The sequence below is a fragment of the Saimiri boliviensis genome, chromosome 8 (genome assembly GCF_048565385.1).
Source record: "Saimiri boliviensis isolate mSaiBol1 chromosome 8, mSaiBol1.pri, whole genome shotgun sequence".
NCBI classification, from domain to species: domain Eukaryota; kingdom Metazoa; phylum Chordata; class Mammalia; order Primates; family Cebidae; genus Saimiri; species Saimiri boliviensis.
The window spans coordinates 71,815,680-71,836,709 of NC_133456.1; the positions used below are offsets into that span (position 1 = coordinate 71,815,680).

Genomic DNA, 21,030 nt, shown 5'->3' on the forward strand with positions numbered 1-21,030 from the left:
TTATAGAGAAGCTTACAAATTTCCTTCTAAGGTCCTTACCGCTGGGGCCTCCTCAATGATCTTCTGATGTCGCCTCTGCACACTACAGTCTCTTTCAAACAAGTACACAGCATTGCCATGGTGATCCCCAAACACCTGGACTTCTACATGCCTAGATGAAGTCAAACACATATGTTAATGTATTTGTCAGGTGTGATAAACATCACATTCGTGAAGCTAAATGTTAGGCCCAATCACCAGATTTCTCCATTTTTACTTTCTTTAAGGAAGATCCGACATTTTGACCTCAAATTAGAGATTATGGACTTAGAAAAAGAACTACAGGCCAGATGAGATGGCTGACGCCTGTAATCAAGGCAGAATGCTTGAGCCCAGGAGTTCAAGACAAGTCTGGGCAACATAGTGAAAACCCATCTCTACAAAAAACTAGACAGGCATGGTAGCACATGGCTGTAGTCTCAGCTACTCAGGAGGCTGAGCCCAGAAGGTTGTGGCTGCAGTGAGCTGAGATCGTGCCACGGCATTCCAACCTGGGTGACAGAATGAGAGACCCTGTCAAAACAAATTATAATCTTGTAAAACTCAATGAAAAAGTTACCATTTGTAGGATGAGTATTAAAGGGAAAAAAATCTCTACATAAAATGACAAATAAGAAAAGACATTTCTCCAACCTGAAGAATAATGAATAAATGAATATTTTTAAAAGACAGAAAATAGAGACTAAAGTAGGGATAAGCAGTAAAAAGAAGAAATTGTCAAAGAAAAGACTGACGAATTTGACTACTTCAAAATTACAAATTATAGTCACTTCATATTGTCAAAAGACCAATGAAAAATTTTTTATGACCACTTTGTTTTTAAGCAACTCTTACATTTAAATTTTATAACTATAGAAGACTGAAATTAAAATGGCTTATCCAGAAAAGTTAAATACATTAAATTAATATGGAGCATTAGCATCTCAGAAATATACTAACAATAAATCACAATAAAACCCAAAAAAGGGCCAGGCACAGTGGCTCACACTTATAAACCCCAGGCACTTTGAGAGGCCAAGATGGGAGGACTGCTTGAGTCCAGGAGTTCAAGACCAGCCTGGGCAACAGAGTGAGACTGTTTTTAAACTAGCTGGGCATGGTGGTACATGCCTGTAGTCCTAGCTGCTCAGGAGGCTCAGGCAGGAGGATTCCTTGAGCCCAGGAGTTTGAGGTACCATTGCACCCCAGCCTGGCTGATAAAGTCAGACCCGACCTGTAAGGAAAAAAACCCAACCAACAAAGGCACTTAAATGTTGAGTATAAAATAGTAGAGTTATGAGAAATCATATTAAGAGTGAATGCACATAACCTTTATGAAAATAAGGCTAATATGGACTACTTAGCGAACATGAAGGCATTCTTCTCAGTAGGTTTATTGTGACATGGTCACGCTGTAGTTCACTTCACCTACTCACCATCATAATATAGACATGAGTGATCAGCAAATATGTGTTTCTGTTGATTTTTTTTTTTATTATTTTTTATTTTTTTTATTTTTTGAGACGGAGTTTCGCTCTTGTTACCCCAGGCTGGAGTGCAATGGCGCGATCTCAGCTCACCGCAACCTCCGCCTCCTGGGTTCAGGCAATTCTCCTGCCTCAGCCTCCTGAATAGCTGGGATTACAGGCACACGGCACCATGCCCAGCTAATTTTTTGTATTTTTAGTAGAGACGGGGTTTCACCATGTTGACCAGGATGGTCTTGATCTCTTGACCTCGTGATCCACCCGCCTCGGCCTCCCAAAGTGCTGGGATTACAGGCTGAGCCACCGCGCCCGGCCTCTTTTGATTTTTTAAAATAAAAGCTGTCAAATACAGAAGAGACAAAAAAGCCAGGAAGTCTTATAAACATATTGCTTTAGTACAGTAGGTCATTTCTCTTGTTTACTTCATGAAGTATTTCATTTATCCACCTCAAAAAATTATTCTTCTCGCTGGGCGTCGTGGTGCACACCTGTAATTCCAGCACTTTGGGAAGGCGAGGCAGGTGGATCACCTGAGGCCAGGAGTTTGAGACCAGCCTGGGCAACATGGTGAAACCCTATCTCTACTAAAATACAAAAATTAGCCAGGTGTTGTGGTGCACACCTATAATCCCAGCTAATCAGGATACTGAGGCATGAGAGTCACTTGAACCTGGGAGGCAGAGGCTGCAGAGCTGAGATTGTGTCCTGCACTCTAGCCTGGGTGACAGAGTGAAACTCTATCTAAAAAAAAAAAAAAAAATTATCTTGATCTATCATGTTTTCTCAATGTTCCAGTTTTGAATTTTCCAAGCCGTTCAACATTTTCTTAATAAAATTCTTAGAGCTGATTTTTTTCTTTTTGGACTTCTTGCCTTGCTGACTTTTCCTCTTTATCCAGAAGCTAATCACCAAATACATTGTTGCCATTATTTTGAACAAACTGTTATCTGTTAAATCAATTTAGAATGGGTAAATATTCCTATGTTAGAATAGGAAAATATTTTACCTCCACCTACTCCTTTTCCAATTATTTTCTATTCTTTATCTAGATCCAAATTTCAGACCTAAAACATTTTATTTCACTCTGAATAACTATTATTTCCTCCAAGGCAGGTCTACTGGTGACAAATTCTCTTAATTTGTTTGTCTGAGAAAGACTTTATTTCTCCTTCACACTTCAAGAATAATTTCACTGGATATAGAAGGCTAGGTTGGTACTTCTTCTCTGAACACTTTCTATTTCTCTCTCTTCTTGCATGGTTTCTGGTGAGATTTCTTATCTTTATTCCTCTAGCATTTTCCTTCCTTGGAGCTTCTTTCAGTATTTTCTATTTGTCTTTCTTTTCCTGCAATTTGAATATGATGTGCATAGGTGTATATATTTTGGTGTTTGTTCTTCTTGGTGTCCTCTGAGCTTCCTGGCTCTGAAAATTCTTGGCTATTACTAATTCAAATATCTCTCCTGTTGTTTTCTAATTCTTGTGGTATTCAAATAATGTGTTATATCCTTTTAAATTGTCCCACAATTCTTAGATATTCTGGTTTTTTTTTTCATTTTTATTTCTCCTTGCATTTCTGTTCGGGAAAATTCTATTTATTATGTTCAGGATCACTGATTCTTTCTTTAGCTGTGTCTAATACACTGATGAGCCCATCAAGTGCATTCTTCATTTCTATTACAATGTTTTTTATTTCTAGCAGTTTCTTTTGATTCATTTTCAGTGTTCCCATCCCTCTGCCTGCATTATGTATCTGTTCTTGCATGTTGTCTATTTGTTCCATTAGAACTTTTAATACATTAATCAGTTAAATTCCTTATCTGATAATTCCTAAATTTGTATCTTACCAGTCTAGTACTGCTTACTTTGTTTTAGTCTGTGCTTTTTCTTATTGCCTTTTAGCATGCTTTGTAACTGTTTCGTTAAAAGTAGAACATGATGTATTAGGTAATAGGATCTGAGGTAAACTGTCTTTTAAAGTGAGGCCTCAGGCTAATCTGGCTAGCAAGCAGGCTCAGTAGCCGTGGGTGCTAGAAGTTTCTGTATCCTCTAGTGTCCTTGTTGTGTTTTGTTTTTAGTATCAGTGTCTCTGGTTTCCCTAAGAATTCCTTCTTACATAGTTAGAACTTCTCCATTTGTAAACCACTGTTACTATACTGGGGTCTTAAAGACTTGTGTCTTAGTCTTTTTGTACTGCTATAGCAAAATACCTTAAATTGTGTTAACTTATAAACAACAGAAAATTATTTCTTACAGTTTTCAAGCTAGAAATCCGAGACCAAGGTACTGGCAAATTCAGTGTCTAGGGAGAGCCTGTTCCTCACAGATGACACCATGTCACTGTGTCCTCAAATGAAGGAAGAGGGAAGGGGCAAATAGGTTCCTCAAGCTCTTTTGTTGGGGTAACTAATTCCATTCATCAAGGCAGAGCACTCATGACCTAATCACCTGCCAAAGGCCCAGCTCTTAATACCTTTGGGATGGGGAGTTAGGCTTCAGCATGTAAATTTTGGAGGGACACAAACAGCAACATGGTAGTAGGGTGTGGGGAGGGAAAGCATTCTACAAACTCATGACTAAATCTGAGTCTTCAGTGGTCTTGTGTTTGTGCTGAGAAGTGTGAGAAGTGTTTTAGTTGTTTCTCTTTTCTTCCTTAGGTGATATTGGAAGACTATAAAGGGGGTTGTGGTTGGTTAACTACCTTTCCCCAAGAACAAAAAAGGCTCTGGAAACATTTCCCTTGGAGTTAGAATTTCCTTTGATAGGGAGAATAGAATGCTATGGATCTCTTTCAAAATGGCTACTTTTCCCTTCCCAGTGCTGTAAAACATCAGGGATTTTTTTTTTCCTAGATTGTTACTGTGAGAACCTGGTGAGGTTCTTGGAGGCAAAACCCATGAAAGTGGGAGGTCCCTCTAAGACTGGGCCCCAAGGAGTTTCTCACTTTCACACTGGCCCACACTTGGCCTCAGCCATTTTTCAAAACTCCCATGTAAGTGTTAGAGCTCCAGCAGCTTCTGCTCCAGGTAAACTGATCTGGCTTTGACTCACTGTACTTGCGTGCTTGTCCAGATTTGAGAGTGAAGGCTTGTCCTGTGGCCTCAATTCTCTTGACGGTTCTTCTAAAGTCACTGACTCATTTTGTTCAACTGTTTTCTTGGTTTTTGGATATGAGTGATGACTTTCAAGCTCTTTACATGTTAGAGCTGAAGTGCTTGTTTTTCAAATTCCAATTGTAAAATTCTACCTGTGTCCCCACACAAATCTCATCTTGACTTGTAGCTCCCATAATCCCCAGGTGTGGTGGGAGGGACCCGCTAGGAGGTAACTGAATCATGACGGTGGGTTTTCCTGTACTGTTCTCGTGATGATGAGTAAGTCTCACAAGATCTGATGATTTTATAAAGTGCAGTTCCCCTGCAAATGCTCTCTTGCCTGTGGTCACATAGGACATAGCTGTGCTCCTCCTTCGCCTCCTGCTATGATTGTAAGGCCTCCCCAGCCATGTGGAACTGAGTCCACTAAGCCTCCTTCCTTTATAAATTACCCAGTCTTGGATATGTCTTTATTAGTAGTGTGAGAATGGACTAACACATATCACTTCTACTGACTCTCCAGGTAAGAAAACACTATAGCAGGGATTCCAGGTTATGAAGGGAATATGTAGGAGGCCACATCAAGAGCACAGAGCAGTTCTTGTCTGAGGTCTTAGAAGCTGGAAATATTTTTCCTTTGGCTGCTTATAAGGCAAATTCAATAAAGATCCGTGTTACGATTTCTGCAGTCACTAAATCAGTCTTATTTACCTTTTTCTGATTAACCCTTTTCTGTATAGCTTTATCTAACTTAGAGTTTCTGGAACACAGTGTCTAAAGGAAGAATCTGATTTCTGTTTTTCCTTCTAAAATAGTACACTCTAAAGATGGTTTCTTAACCCAGTCTTTCAGATACACTAAATAGCTCTGATAAAATCTGTAAAATATTTTGATACTGACTTTTCTTAGTTACCAGCACCACTTGGACAATCTTCCAGCACTCCACGAGTTCAACAGGTCATTATTTAGCAGGACATAAAGAACACACAGTACAATTATCACGATATTTAAATGTTATTACTAGAGGCTGCTCTGCCTATGGAGTAGCCATTCTTTATTCCTTTACGTTCTTAATAAACTTGCTTTCACTTTACTGCATGAACTCGCCCTGAATTCTTTCTTGTGTGAGATCCAGGAATCCTCTCTTGGGGTCTTGATCAGGACTCCTGTCCAGTAGCACCTTTCTGGTGGCCACAGAAGGGACACTACTAAGGAAATCCCGACCCAAAGGCTAACTTTGGGTAAGTGGTGGGGTATGGCAACGTCCTTCTGGTGAACCATGGAAGGGGCTACACTGAGGAGACCCTCTGACCCTCCTAAGATTGCAGCACTGATTGGCCAATTTTGGGTAAGTGGGGTACAGATACCCAGGTAAAGGATAGAATTGGGTTTGAGGCACAACTTGGTGGAGTTAAAGTCTCTCCTAAGACAGAGTGGGTTAAAGGACCCTCTCAATAATTAAGGCAAGCATGCTTGACTGAACTTTGGCTGGAGGCCCCACTTAGGACAGTTAGATTCCTTCCTAAGATTTAGGGAGTTAGAAGCCGCTCTCAGTAATGTCCCTCCCCTCTCAGCTAAGAATGGGCTTGGCACTACGGAAGTTAACTGCTATTCTGTTTGAATTAATCGGCCTTGCACTCTGCTGACAGCGGTGGGTGACAGGATTAGGCACAAACAGGATGGTGGGGTACACGGGAGCTTTTACCTCCCTACAAGGGGAAACTTGAGTGCTGACGGGACTCCTAGGAAAGATTCCTCCCTAAGTGACACTAGGAAAGATCCCTTCCTAAGTGACACTAGGAAAGATCCCTCCCTAAGTGACAAGTGGCTGCCTGAAATGGGCGAGTCTTTCTCTGGCCTCCCTGAGTACCTTGCCTCCCCCACCCTCCACAAGCAATGCTTTTCTCCCTTCCCTCCCCTTTCCCCTCTGTGCAAACAGGTTGAATGAATGGCAAAAATCGCTGTCTCTCTCTTTTTTAATTAACAAAAAAGAATTTGTGAGGCCAGTCTTAAGCTGTAGTGAATCTAGTGTGCTTTATGTGTCTTTCTGTATTGTTCTGTCATAAAGAGGTATACCTTAGGCTAAAACACAGGCTTAGAATCCCAAAAGCCCACTGTTCAAGGTGGCCCAGCATACTAGTCAGTTATAAACTTTGCTGCAGGACCCTGAAAGAAAACTGGATGAGGTTTTCCTCTTTTCTTGTATGTTCTTGGGAGCTTGCCCTTGTACCCATGTGGCCTTGCTTTATCTTTTTACAATGGTGACCCAGGTTCAGGGTTCAATTCCTGGCTTAGAGAATGAATCCTTTTCTTCTGTCTGCCTGTGTATTTATGTGTTGTGTGTGTGATATGAAACAGCTTTGATTAACTGGCTTAAAAATAAGTGTGTAAGTCAAATATTTTGTCAGAGAAGTAAAAAGTGTAATGCCTTTTAGTTTACCTCATTTAAGTAATCCTGGAGAAACGGAAACAATTCTACACGTAAGGTGTGTAAGGAAAGTGAAATGTGTTTTTGGTAAAAGATTGTAAGAAGGCATACGAATGTGGATTTTTTGTGTGTATGCCTAGATTAAAAAGTTAAAGGATTATTTTAAGTTAGATAAGAAAAAGCTAAAGGTTTAAGCAAGTTGTGGAAGGTTTGTGAAAAATTAATCTTGTAAAAGAAATTGTGCGTGTGAACATATTGGCTCAGGGTAAAGGCGTGTTCAGTTTTTCCAGAAACTGAACATTGGAATAAAAGCACAACAGGTTTTGATTAGAGCACTGATCTGCTCTTTAACAAAAATTCGTAAGGGTTAATAAAAAGTTTATGAGAACCTCACCTTATGGTCAAACATTAAAATTGGGTAGATACGTCAATAAGGTTTTACTGAAAATTGGGTTTAACATTAATAGTACACTAATGTAAAGGTGAAATTGGGCTTGATATAAAAATCATACAGGAAGCAGTGTCAAATATGAAATAGTGTTTGGCTTTCTTTGAGCTATATTTGTGAAAACATGTTATAGTCTGTGTTCCAAAATAATGGGAAACTCCTATAATTCTGGTATGACTTAGTGTACATTATAATTGTTACATAAAATCATTGTATGGCACAGAAGTAATCAAATTTCTTTATCAATTGTGTTTTTAACTGTGGTTGCCCTAAAACTTTTTGCCATCCATAGACAAACTGTCTTGTTTTGATCTTCTTCAAAGGGAGATTTATTATTATTATTTTGAAACTGAGTCTCACTCAGTAGCCCAAGCTGGAATGCAGTGGCACAATCTTGGCTCACTGCAACCTCTGCCTCCCAGGTTCAAGCAATTCTTGTGTCTCAGCTTCTCAAGTAGCTGGGATTACAGGGACATACCAACTATGCCCGGCTTATTTTTGTGTTTTTAGTAGAGACAGGGTTTCACCATGTTGACCAGGCTGGTCACGAACTCCTGACCTCAGGTGATCCACCCATCTCAGCCTCCCAAAGTGCTGGGATTTTACAGGCATGAGCCACTGCACCCAGGCCCAAAAGGTGATTTATAATAAACTATACAACTCTAGCACGCGTTCTTGAATGCAGGTTTCATCTAAGTTTGGAGATTGTGACATTAGAAAAGGGAAAAAGAAACTTTCAGGACTCTCATGGAAAGCTGAAATGTTCATGTGTATCAAGCAAGAGTTGACTGCATGAACTGAAGTCTAGAGTAATCTTTTTTGACTTTTTGCTTAAAACACTGCTGATGATCCTCTGGTTCTTCAGAGTCAAGGAAACCTTTCTTTTAAGCTATTCACAGCTTTTAAGAATTAAGAAATGTATACACTCATAAACAAAATTTGGAGCATATTTGTTTCTATCTGATTTCTCCAGAATTTGGAAACTATTTGTGAGGATCTTAACTTATGGCAATATAGTTATTTACATAAATGCAATAAGAATCTGTTCTCTTTTGCAACAGGACACAACTGGAGAAACAGGTTATTTTACCAAGGCTTTGACTGGAATGGCATGCTTTCCTAAAGGAATCAAACTTGACGTTAAAGCCAATAGAAGCCCCTGGGGAAAACTGGTTTCATTCCTTGTCTACACCATCTCTGTATAGGTCTCCTAACCTGTAGTAAGTAAGGAATGTCACTTTCTGACAGATCCAGGAGCCCCAGGTTATCTTGGGACCTCAAGAGGAGAGATATTTACCTAACTCATAGGTATTTCAGGGTATAAACCCATGGGTGGACTGGGCTTGAAAAAAAAAAAAAAAAGGTCTTCTCTGCAAGTCCTTATGGAAGAGTTCCGTGAAAACCAACTTTAAAAGCCTATATGGCAAATAATTATTCTTGCTGCACTTTATACAAGTAATCAGGCCATGTATAATAAAGCAAATCAGTCTTACCATGATTTGTCTTTAGTAAAAATGGACAACTGGAGAGAGAAAAATTATGTTTCAAAAACTATGGTATACTTGTTATTAAATTCTAGTCTCATCAGTCGTTTTTGAGTTACCCTGCAATTTAGACTAACCCTGCTTATTTCTGTGGCTGCTGCTCAGAAGAAACAAGAGGGATTGGTAATGTAAAAATCTGGATCAATATTCTAATCCTGGGCACATACTGGAATCATCTAACAACTCTATATCAGCTTGGTTCCAACAGTTGCCCAGTTCGTGGAAACCATTCTAATTTTGCTAACTTGGGATAATTTTGCTTATTGTGCTTTACTGTTGTGGAATATATTATTGTTGTACTCTTTGTGTAGAAATGCAGGATAAGCTTGCCAATTTTTTTAACACTTATTAATCTTCCAGATTTCACCTTTTGTCAGAACTCAAGAGGTATGAGTGGCCCTTGACCTATTGATGCTTTCTAACTGAGCTCCTCTCTATCGTGAACACAAGAGAGCCTAACAAGCAGGAATACCATTGCCCCATTCAGCCTGAAGGTTACAGAAGATGGATCTTTGTCCCTCTACAACCCTTAGGATTAAGCATTCTCTTATAAAAGTGAGGGGGGAAATGTCAGAGGCATTTGAACCAGAGCAACTCCATCTTGAATAGGGGCTGGGTAAAATAAGGCTAAGACCTGCTGGGCTGCATTTCCAGTAGTAAGTTAAAGCATTCTTAATCACAGAAAGAGATAGGAGGTCAGCACAAGATACAGATCATAAGGATCTTGCTGATAAAAGGTCCTCATGAGGTCCCAAGATAACTTAGGGCTCCTGGATCTGTCAGAAAGTGACATTCCTTACATACTACAGGTTAGGAGACCTATACAGAGATGGTGTAGACAAGGAATGAGGCCAGTTTTCCCCAGCGGCTTCTAATGGCTTTAAAGTCAAGTTTGATTCCTTTGGGAAAGCATGCCATTCTCACTCACTCAGTCTGTGTGAGTACACTCTATGATGTGTGCACAGCAATGAAACTGCCTAACAATGCATTTCTCAGAATGCATCTCTATCGTTAAGCAACACATAACTGTATACAGAAATACTAATATTAATATAATATTAATACAATAATTAGGAGAATACAATTGTGGGTTATTTTGTTTTCCATCTTCCACATTTTCCAAAAGTTTGTAATGTATTCATATTATTCTATAGTTCAAAAAATATTACTGATGCGTATTACAATGAAAGCAATATGCCAGGCAGTATGTACAAAAAAAATTAAAATGTATATACTACCAGGTCTTTGATTCCCAGGGGTTTTTCAGCTATTGGGGGAATAAATTACAATGTGAGGCAGTGTATGGCTAACATTTCCTAAGTACAAAACTTACATCTTCAAAAAATGTTGCAGGCACTGACTTACATAGTTACTGAAATAAGCTACTGATGTCTCCACAATTCTAAGAGCATGCTAATTTGGATGGCTATCCATTCTTTCTTGAAAGGAAGCCTTCAATTTACCTTAGAACTGCCTCCATTTTTTTTTTTTTACTTACTTCCCACTAACAGATGACACAGGCTGTGTTCTCCTAGTCAATTTACCAATTTTAAGATTGACTTTCTTTTTTTTAACTATCAAATTCTAATTGAATTTCATTGACTGTGCCATGCTTAGGACAGTTCTGTTTTATAAGGGCTGTAACAAAAAACAATTTGGGAGCCTTCTTTAAGGAGAAGAATACAAAACTGCAAATACAAAATTAGGTCAGGGTCTTAGAAGAGGTTAATGTCAAAGAAGTGCCTGAAGCTTCAAGTCTGTTACCTTCAAGGTGAATCTCTTTTCCAGTCATGGTTCCCAAGTGAATCGTTCTTTTCACTAATCCTGTGTAATACTTACAGGAGAGATGTAGGTAAGAATATATATATGTAAGAATATAATACTTACAGGAGAGATATAGGTGAGTATATATATATATATAAGAATACAATACTTACAGGAGAGATAGATGTTAAGAATATATATATATATATAAAATACAGGATTATAATATCCTATAAGTATTATATGTAAGTATAAGTAATACTGCATGCGTAAGTATTATAAGTATCCTGTAAGTATTATACAGTTTTATTACAGGATATCTATATCCTGTAAGTATTTTATATATATATATGTGTGTGTGTGTATATGTATGTATGCATATATATATACCCAAACACATATGTATATATATTTTTATATATATACACGTGTGTATATATATACACACATTTCTCATCTCACATTTTTATGACAATTGTTAAAAAATTTATTTATATAAATATATAATATATATTTATTTAAAATATATTATATAAAAATTATATAAAAATATATAATATATATTAAATATATATTTTATGTAAATATAATATATATTTATATATATAATTTAAATAAAAATTAAATTTATTTAAATATATAAAATTTATATAAATAAAAATTTTAACAATGGTCATAAAAATCTATGAAATGAGAAACTTTATAATCAGCATCTTATTTTAAACAACAAACATGAAAATAGCATTCCAGAAAAAAAAATAGGGATTCACATTGCATTTCCTACAGTGGTACCCAGAGAAGCTTAGTGTAGTGGCTTAGATACGAACTCTGGAGTCAAAATGCCTGGGTTCAAATCTCAACTTTACTACTTAACAGCTGAGAGACCTCAGACAACTAACATAACAAGACCACTCTATTGCTTAGTGTCTTCACCTGTAAAATGAAAATAGTACTTACCTAATGAGATTGTTGTAAGAATTACATTCAAATTAGAAGAACAGCAAGATTATTTAGCATGTGTAAAATTCTTAAAATATGGCAAATGATAAGTGTAATATAAGTGTTAGCTGCTATTATTATTAGTAAATCACTTATAATTCAATTTAGGAAATTAATTCCATTTCCTGAGCCTATCAACTAACATTCAGAGTTCTATAAATATAACTGAATTTATTACAATAATTTGCTAATATAGAAAAAAACCCTAAATGTCATCAACAAGAAACATACTGAATGAATTAATGGTATATCAAGATCTTGGAACCACTAGGTCACCAACAAAAAGCATGAGGCTGATCAATATTTACTGACATGGAGAGGTCTGTGATGTAATATTAGTGTGTGAGGTTCTATTCACTGTTCTTAGGTATGTATTTTGTTTGCTGTATGTCTATGTATCTAGGTTTCTATTCACATAGAAAACGCCTGGAAGAATTCACGCCATCCTGCAATCAGTGGTTACAACACAGGATAGAACTGGGAAACTAAACTTAGAATAATATACTTACATACTGCTACAGTTTTATATTTTATAGAATGTGCGTGCATTATTTTTCCAATTTAATTTTAAAAATCTGAGTCAGAAAAAAAAAAAAAATCAACCCACCTCGGTGTGTCTACAAACTTCTCGATCAGCACAGCATCGTCACTGAAAGACTTCTTCGCTTCTCTTCGTGCGGATTCTAGCTGTTCTTGAAATTCTTGTTCCGATCTAACGATCCTCATTCCCTAAGAGAGAAAAGATTATGACTACCACATAAATAAAACAAAGAAGATGAGCCTGAAATGGCAAACACAAGCACGCACAACCTTACTTTTCCTCCTCCACCCCGGACGGCTTTAATCATGACAGGATAGCCAATTCTCCCAGCATGTTCCTTCAGGCACTGGTCTGACTGGTCCTCACCATGATAACCCTCCACAACAGGTACTCCAGCAGCAGCCATTATGGATTTGGATGTGCTTTAGAGTGGGAAAGAAAACAACATGTGCCAATTCTATCAATTATTTCATTCAAGAGAAACATACAGATAGCCCAGCCTATAAATCACAATGGAACTCTTTAAAGAAAACATTGAGTCTTAGACAACAAAATAATACAAATTTATGGTCTATTAGTTTTCCTCATTTCATGTGGTAGCTCATCTCACCTTATTTTTAATCCCCAAATACTAACATATTGATTAGAAACATTAAATATTTTCTGTAACTCAATGAAATTTCCCTATGTCAGAGATAAATAACTTATGCCTATGACAACAGAAGGGTAGAATCAAAATATCTATTACAGGTAAAACAAACTTTTTTTTTTTTTTTTTTTTTTTTCAAGAGACAGGGTCTCAGTGTTGCCCATGCCAGAGTGCAGCGGTACAATTATACCTCACTGCAGCCTTCAACTCCTGAGCTCAGGTGATCCTTCTGCTTCCGCCTCCTAAGCAGCTGGGACTACAAGTGTGTGTCACCATATCCAGCTGAATTTATTTTTTGAGATGGGGTCTTACTCTGTTGCCCAAAGTATGATGGTGTGATCATAGCTCATTGCAGCCTTGATTTCCTGGGCTCAAGCAATCCTCCCACCTCAGCCTCCCAAGATGCTGGGACCACAGGCATGACACCATGCCTGGAATTTTAAAAACATTTTGTAGAAACAGGGTTTCCCTATGTTGCCCAGTCTGGTTTTGAACTTCTGGACTCAAGTGATCTTCCCGCTTTGGCCTCCCAAAGTGCTGGGATTATAGGTGTGAGCCACTGTGCCAAGGCCTAGTTGAATTTTAAAAAATATATATTTTTTAGAGACAGAGTCTTAATAAGTTGCCCAGGCTGGTCTTGAATTCCTGGCCTCAAGCTATCCTCCTGCCTCAGTCTCCCAAAACACTGGTATTACAGGCATAGCCATCATGCCTGGCCCAAACTATTTCAAATGACCTTGATTCAGTTATATTTTAAAAGATATAAACTCATACCTCTTTATACCCATGTCTCTAATTGCAGATGACGGAGGACCTATAAAAATAATTCCTTCTTCCTTACAAAGTTCAGCAAATTCCATGTTTTCTGAAAGAAAGCCATATCCTGGATGGATAGCCTAGAAATGAGAAATAAAATGAAAACTTACTCATTAGTACTCAGCTGGCAACACCTTGGTGCGGGTGAAGCTGTCTTCCTCAGAGGCCTCTCCCTACACTGCTAATAGTATAGTCTCTATCAAAATCTGTTTCCAAAGAAACATCTGAAACATTCAGAGGAGAGCTCTGAAGCCTTACCAAAACCAGACGAATCTGGAGTTCTTTTTATTGAGAAAATATATACATAACAAAACATTTGCCATTTTAGTCACTTTTAAGTATGTAACTCAGTGGCATTAAGGACACTCAGGGATGAGCAACTGTCACCACCATCCACCTTCAGGATGTGTTAACCTCCAAACGTAATTCTCTGTTCCCTCCTTTTCCTTAGTCCCGGGTAACCAGCATTTTACTTTCTGTGTTTATGAATCTGCTTAGCCAAAGGACCTCAAATACATGGAATTGTCTAATTTGTCTGAGTTTGGCTTATTTCACCTAGCATAAAGTTTTCAAGGTTCATTCATGTAGCACGCATCAGAATTCCGTTTGTTTTTAAGGTTGAATAACATCTAGTTTGCATACATTGTGTTCATCCATTCATCTCTTCATGGACATAGGTGCTATTTCTATACTCTGTGAATATTGCTGCTATGAACACTGATATACAAGTATCTATTTGAGTCTCTGCTTTAAATTCTTTCAGCTGTATACCAAAAGTGGAACTGCTGGATCATATGGGACAGAAGTTTCTGTATTTAAATTCAAAACAATATTGCAATTAGGGTAGAACATCAAAAAGTAAAGGGCTGGGCCGGGCGCGGTGGCTCAAGCCTGTAATCCCAGCACTTTGGGAGGCCGAGGTGGGTGGATCACGAGGTCGAGAGATCGAGATCAACCTGGTCAACATGGTGAAACCCCGTCTCTACTAAAAATACAAAAAATTAGCTGGGCATGGTGGCGCATGCCTGTAATCCCAGCTACTCAGGAGGCTGAGGCAGGAGAATTGCCTGAACCCAGGAGGCGGAGGTTGCGGTGAGCCGAGATCGCGCCATTGCACTCCAGCCTGGGTAACAAGAGCGAAACTCCATCTCAAAAAAAAAAAAAAAAAAAAAAAAAAAAAGTAAAGGGCTTCAGCGTGGTAAGGGGAATTTGTCTATTGTCTCTGCATAAAACTGGCCTAGAATTGAAACTGTGGCATCCAGAAGCTGAAAAGAGAACACTGGCTCCATACCTCATTTATCTTCAGGTCACTATCTACCAAGGTCATCTTTCCAGAAAAAAAGCTAAGAAGCAAATCAAAGTCATATATTCAAGTCTACAGGAGTGCCCCCTTATCCAGGGGGTATATATTCCAAGATTCCTAGTGGGTGCCTGAAACTATGACTACTACATAACTGGACTGATAACAATTGGACCACACTTCTGTTCATGTCTTCCAACCACAAACGTAATGCCTTTCCCATCTTAACTAAGCACCTATACCACACACTGTGGCCATAACTTTTGCAGCTTGAGGCGCAACAGGAAAATAGCATTGAACTTGTTTTTCCTTCTTCACAATTTCACAGATAGAAACTTGGTTTTTACTAAGAACCAAGAAAGCTCAGCATATGCATTTTTCTTTCCTTGAGAATTTTCACCTTTTCACTTAAAAGAAGCATTTTATGGCTTCTCTTTGGCATAAGTGAATTGCCGCCATCATTACTCGTGCACGTTGGGGCCGTTATTTAAATAAAATAAGGGTGACTTGAACACAAGCATGGCAGTACTGTGAGTCGATTTGATGACCTGGATGGCTCCTGAGTGACTAACAGTTGGGGAGCATAGAGGGCATAGAGACTCTGGACAGAGGGATGATTCACATCCTGGCAGGGACAAAGCAGACTTTGTGGGACCTCACATCATGCTACTCAGAATGGTGTGCAATTTAGAACGTAACAATTTCTGGAATTTTCTATTTAATATTTCCAAACCGTAGTAGACCGCAGGTAACTGAAACCACTCAAAGCAAAACCGTGGATAAAGGGGGACTACCGTACGTGTACTATTAGTGAAAAAGGCATTCCTCTGACTACAGCCTAGCTACTTCTAATTTACTCAGAATTTTAACAAACATACTTACTGGTATTTTAGCCCACAGAAGAGGAAACTCAGTAACTGGAGCAGAGCAAGATTTCTAAGAGTGAACACACCGACAGCAAAAAGGGAAGAAACAGAAAAAAGCAAAAGACAGAGTGGGCTTGGATGATTTCATGAGTGATGAAGCCACTCTCTCTCCAACATCAGGAGCTCTGAGGGGATTTGTTCTTCTAAAATAATGAGTATTATAATTATGACCAAAACAATGTAAAAAACAAAAGCTTAGCCAACCCTATTTCAAAACAGTTACATTCAAAGAACATTTCAACACTAAAGGGGTAAGTCTCAGATGTCTGGGAAACTCACACATATAGAAAAACCCACATCCTAGTGACAGGAAACAGTAAAATGCCAGATACGATAAAAATGCTCAATAGTCACATTTTACAGCCAGTTGGGAGTTTATTTTAAACCAAGGTTCAATTTTATTTCATAACTTTTATTTTAGGTTTCGGAGTGCATATGAAGATTACACAGGTGAATAAATGTCACAGAGGTTTGTCGTACAGATTATTTCATCTCCCAGGTACTAAGCCCAGTACTTAATAGTTATCTTTTCTGCTCCTCTCCCTCCTACCTTCCCCACTCAAGTAGAGCCCAGTGTCTTTTATTCTTCTTTGCGTTTTTAAGTTCCTATCATTCAGCTCCCACTTCTAAGTGAGAACATGCAGTATTTGGTTTTCTGTTCCTGTGTTAATTTGCTAAGGATAATGGCCTCCAGCTCCATTCATGTTCCCAGAAACGTATGATACCATTCTTTATTATGGCTGCATAGTATTCCGTGGTGTACATATACCACCTTTTCTTTATCCAATCTGTCACTGATGGGCATTTAGGCTGATTCTATGTCTTTGCTATTGTGAATAGTGCTGCAAACAACATGCGTACACATGTGTCTTTATGACAGAATGATTTATATTCCTCTGGGTATACAACCAATAATGGGATTGCTGGGTCGGACGGCAGTTTCGCTTTTTGCTCTTTGAGCAAATCATCCTGCTGCTTCCCACAATGGTTGAACTAATTTACACTCCCATCAACAGTGTGTAAGTGTTCCCTTTTCTCCGCAGCCTCCTGGCATCTGTTATTTATTTATTTTTTGTCTTCTTAGTAATAGCCACTTTGACTAGAGTGAGATGGTATCTCACTGTGGTTTTGATTTGCACTTCTCTAATGACCAGTGATACTGAGTTCTTTTTCATGTTTGTTGGTCACAAGTATGTCTTCTTTTGAGAAGTGTCTGTTTATGCCCTTTGCCCACTTTTTAATGGCATTGTTTTTCTCTTGTACATCTGTTTAAGTCCCTTATAGATGCTGGATATTAGACTTTTGTCAGACACAAAATGTGCAAATATTTTCTCCCACAATTTGAGTATTTATATGTAACGGTAAAACGTTTATACTAGGCAAATGAAACAGACCTATGTCCTAGTCCTCCCTGGTTTGGGTTTTCTTTTGAGATATGATTCATAATACATAGCATTCATCTATTTATAGTTTGATGAATGTAGTATTAGTTACACAACTGTATAGATTTACTAAAATCTAGTTTTAGAACACTGGCATCACTTGACGAAGTTTCCATGTGCTCATATGCAATCTGTTCCCAGACCCAAGCAACAACTGATGCGTTTTTTTGTGTCTATAGTTTTGCCTTTTAAAAAATCCATACAAATAGAATCATATAGCATTGTCTGCTTCTTTAACTTCACATAATTTTTCAAGGTTTATTCATGTTGTTGAGTGCGTCAGTGGCTCATTTATTTTTATAATATGGATTTCGTGTTATGGATATACCACATTTTGTTTACCCATTCATTTGAATTGTTTTCCAGTTTGTGGTTATTATGAATAACGGTGTTATAAATGTTCACAGATAGGTCTGTGTGAACGTATTTTTCATTTCTCTTGGGTAAATACCTAGGAGTGCAATTGTTTTGCCCTATTAAGTTAAGAATACATTTAACTTTTCAAGCAACAGCCAAACAGTTTTTCTACAGGGATGATTTTACTTTGCATTTCCACTAGTACTGTACGATGCTTTCAAGTGTTTCCAAATCCCTGCCCATGCTGTAAGGTCAGTTTTTTAATTTTAGCCAAACTAGCAGGTGCATAGTGTTACTGCACTTTTTAAACACAGTTGTTGAGATAGAACTCACATACCCTAAAACTCAGCCAACCAATCCAATGAGTTTTAGTATACTTGGAGTTGCACAATCTCACTATAAAACACTAACATCTAATAATTTAAGTTTTTAACATCCCAAAAAAGAAGTCCTGTGCCTATTAGCAGCCATTTCCCATTCCCCAAACACCCCCAGCCCTACGCAACTGTGAATCTACTTTCTGTCTCTATAGATGTACCTATATGAACATTTCATATAAATGAAATCATATAATACCTGCAGTCTTTAGTGACTGGCTCTGTCACTGAATGTGATGGTTTCAAGGTTCATCCATTTTTTTTTGACACAAATCAGTACTTCGTTCTTTTTTGATGGCAAAATAATACTCCACTGTATGGCTACACTGCATTTTATTTATCCATTCATCAGTTGATAGACATTTGTGCTGTTTCCACTTTTTTGGCTACTATAAATAATACTGCTATAAACATTCAGATATAAATTTCTGTGTGGATGTGTTTTCATTTCTTTGTGGTATATACTGAAGAAGTGGAGGTACTAGTTCATAAAGTAAATCTATGTTTAATCTTTCGAGAAATTGCAAAACTGTTTTCCAAAGTGGCTGTTCCAGTTTACCTTCTCACCAGTAATGCAGAAGGGTTCCAATTTCTCTAAGTCCTCACCAATACTTGTTATCATCGCTTTTTGATTATAGTACCCTAATGAAGTGGTATCTCAATGAAGTTTTGATTTGTAGTTCCCTAACAGCTTGTATGTTGAACATCTTTTAATGGGCTTTCTGGTCATTTGTGTACCTTCTTTAGTGAAGGATCTATTCAAATATTTTGCTCATTTTTTAAAAATTGAGTTTCTTAACAATAATTTCAAGCTTTGAAGTCCATTTATCATTTTTTTCTTTCATAAACCTTTCTTACAGTATTGTGTCTGAGAAATATTTGCCTAACCCAAGGTCTCAAAGATTTTCTCCTATATTTTCTTTTAGAAGTTTTATATGAAATCCAAGCACTTTGGAGGCCAAGGCGGGCAGATCACCTGGGTCTGGAGTTCAAGACCAACCTGACCACCATGGTGAAACACTGTCTTAAAAAAAAAAAAAGTTTTATAGTTTTAACTCTTACGTTTAGGTCTATAATATACTGTAAATTTATTATTTTGTTTAAGGCATGAGTTAAGAGTCTAAGATCTGGAATTTAGGTTCATCTTTTTACAGAGATATCAAATTACTCCAGCACCATTTAAAAAAAAAATCCTCCTTTCCTTTATTGAAATACTTCAGCATTTTTATTCAAAATCAACTGACTACATATGTGTGAGTTTATATCTGGATTTTCTTTTCCATTTTTTCGAGACAGAGTCTCACTCTGTCACCCCTGCTGCAGTACAGTGGCGCAATCTCAGCTCACTGGAACCTCTGCCTCCTGGATTCAAGAGATTCTCCTGCCTCAGCCTCCTGAGTAGCTGGGATGACACGCATGTGTCACCATGCCTGGCTAATTTTTTTTTAGTAGAGATGGGGTTTCACTGTATTAGCCAGGATGGTCTTGACCTCCTGACTTCATGATCTGCCCACCTCAGCCTCCCAAAGTGCTGAGATTACAGGTGTGAGCCACCACACCTGGCCAATTTTTGGATTTTCTATCATGTTCTACCGATCTATGTTTTTATAGTTATACCAATACCACACTGTTTTGGTTATTGTAGCTTTTTAATTTTTTTGTCTGTTTGTTTTGTTTTGAGATGGAGTCTTGCTCTGTCACCCAGACAGGATTGCAATGACATAATCTTGGCTCCCTGGAACCTCTGACTCCTGGGTTCCAGCAATTTTCCTGCCTCAGTCTCCCAAGTAGCTGGGATCACAGGTGCCTGCCACCATGTCTGGCTAATTTTTGTATTTTTCAGAGATGAGGTTTCACCACATTGGCCAGACTGGTCTCAAACTTCTGACCTCAAGTGATCCACTCACCTCGGCCTCCCAAAGTGCTGAGATTATAGGAGTGAGCCACCGCACCTGGCATAATGACTTCTGAAACAGAGTCTAAACCCTACAAATTAGCTAAGCTTTCTGAAAACTGTTTTAGCTATATATTAGGCTCTTTGGCTATTTTAGATTTAGCTTGTCATTTTTTTTTTAAAGCGCCTGCTGGGATTCTGATAAAGACTGCATTAAATATATAATGCCACCTTAACAATATTGAGTGTTCTGATGAAATATGTTTATTTCTCGCAGCAATGTTTTATAGTTTTCAGTAAATACGTCTTGAACTGCTTTTGCTAACTTTATTCCTAAGTATTTGATTGCTATTGTGAATGTAACTGTTTCCTTAATTTCATTTCGAGCGTCTGTTACTAGTCTCCCTTCTTTCTAACAGATACTGAATTCAGTATCGGCCCAAAATCTTCTCAAACTGATAAGCAACTTCAGCAATGTCTCAGAATACAAAATCAATCTGCAGAAATCACAAGCATTCCTATACACCAATAACAGACAAACAGAGAGCCAAATCAAGAGTGAACTACCATTTACAATTGCTACAAAGAGAATAAAATATCTAGGAATACAACTAACAAAGGATGTAAAGGACCTCTTCAAGGAGAACTACAAACCACTGCTCAATGAAGTAAGAGAGGACGCAAACAGATGGAAAAACATTCCATGCTCATGGTTAGGAGGAATTAATATTGTGAAAATGGCCATACTGCCTAAAGTAATCTATAGATTCAATGCTATCTCCATCAAGCTACCAATGACCTTCTTCAAAGAACTGGAAAAAGCCACTTTAAACTTCATATGGAATCACAAGAGTGCCTGCATAGCCAAGACAATCCTAAGGAAAACGAACAAAGCCAGAGACAACACACTGATGGACTTCAAACTATACTACAAGGCTACAGTAAT

The 21,030-nt window shown here is 38.0% G+C and overlaps 1 protein-coding gene across 4 annotated transcripts in view; it reads right to left on the reverse strand.

The window, feature by feature from the left end:
• MCCC1 (methylcrotonyl-CoA carboxylase subunit 1) overlaps positions 1-21,030 on the reverse strand; it is a 78,472-nt gene that overhangs the window by 35,296 nt on the left and 22,146 nt on the right. For all 4 annotated transcript variants that reach the window (XM_039478812.2, XM_074404598.1, XM_074404599.1 and 1 more), the window contains 4 exons: positions 13,747-13,868; positions 12,598-12,745; positions 12,390-12,511; positions 40-151 (listed from right to left, as the gene is read on the reverse strand). In XM_039478812.2, coding sequence (XP_039334746.1) covers positions 40-151; positions 12,390-12,511; positions 12,598-12,745; positions 13,747-13,868 — 504 coding nt within the window. The remainder of the gene's footprint in view (positions 1-39; positions 152-12,389; positions 12,512-12,597; positions 12,746-13,746; positions 13,869-21,030) is intronic.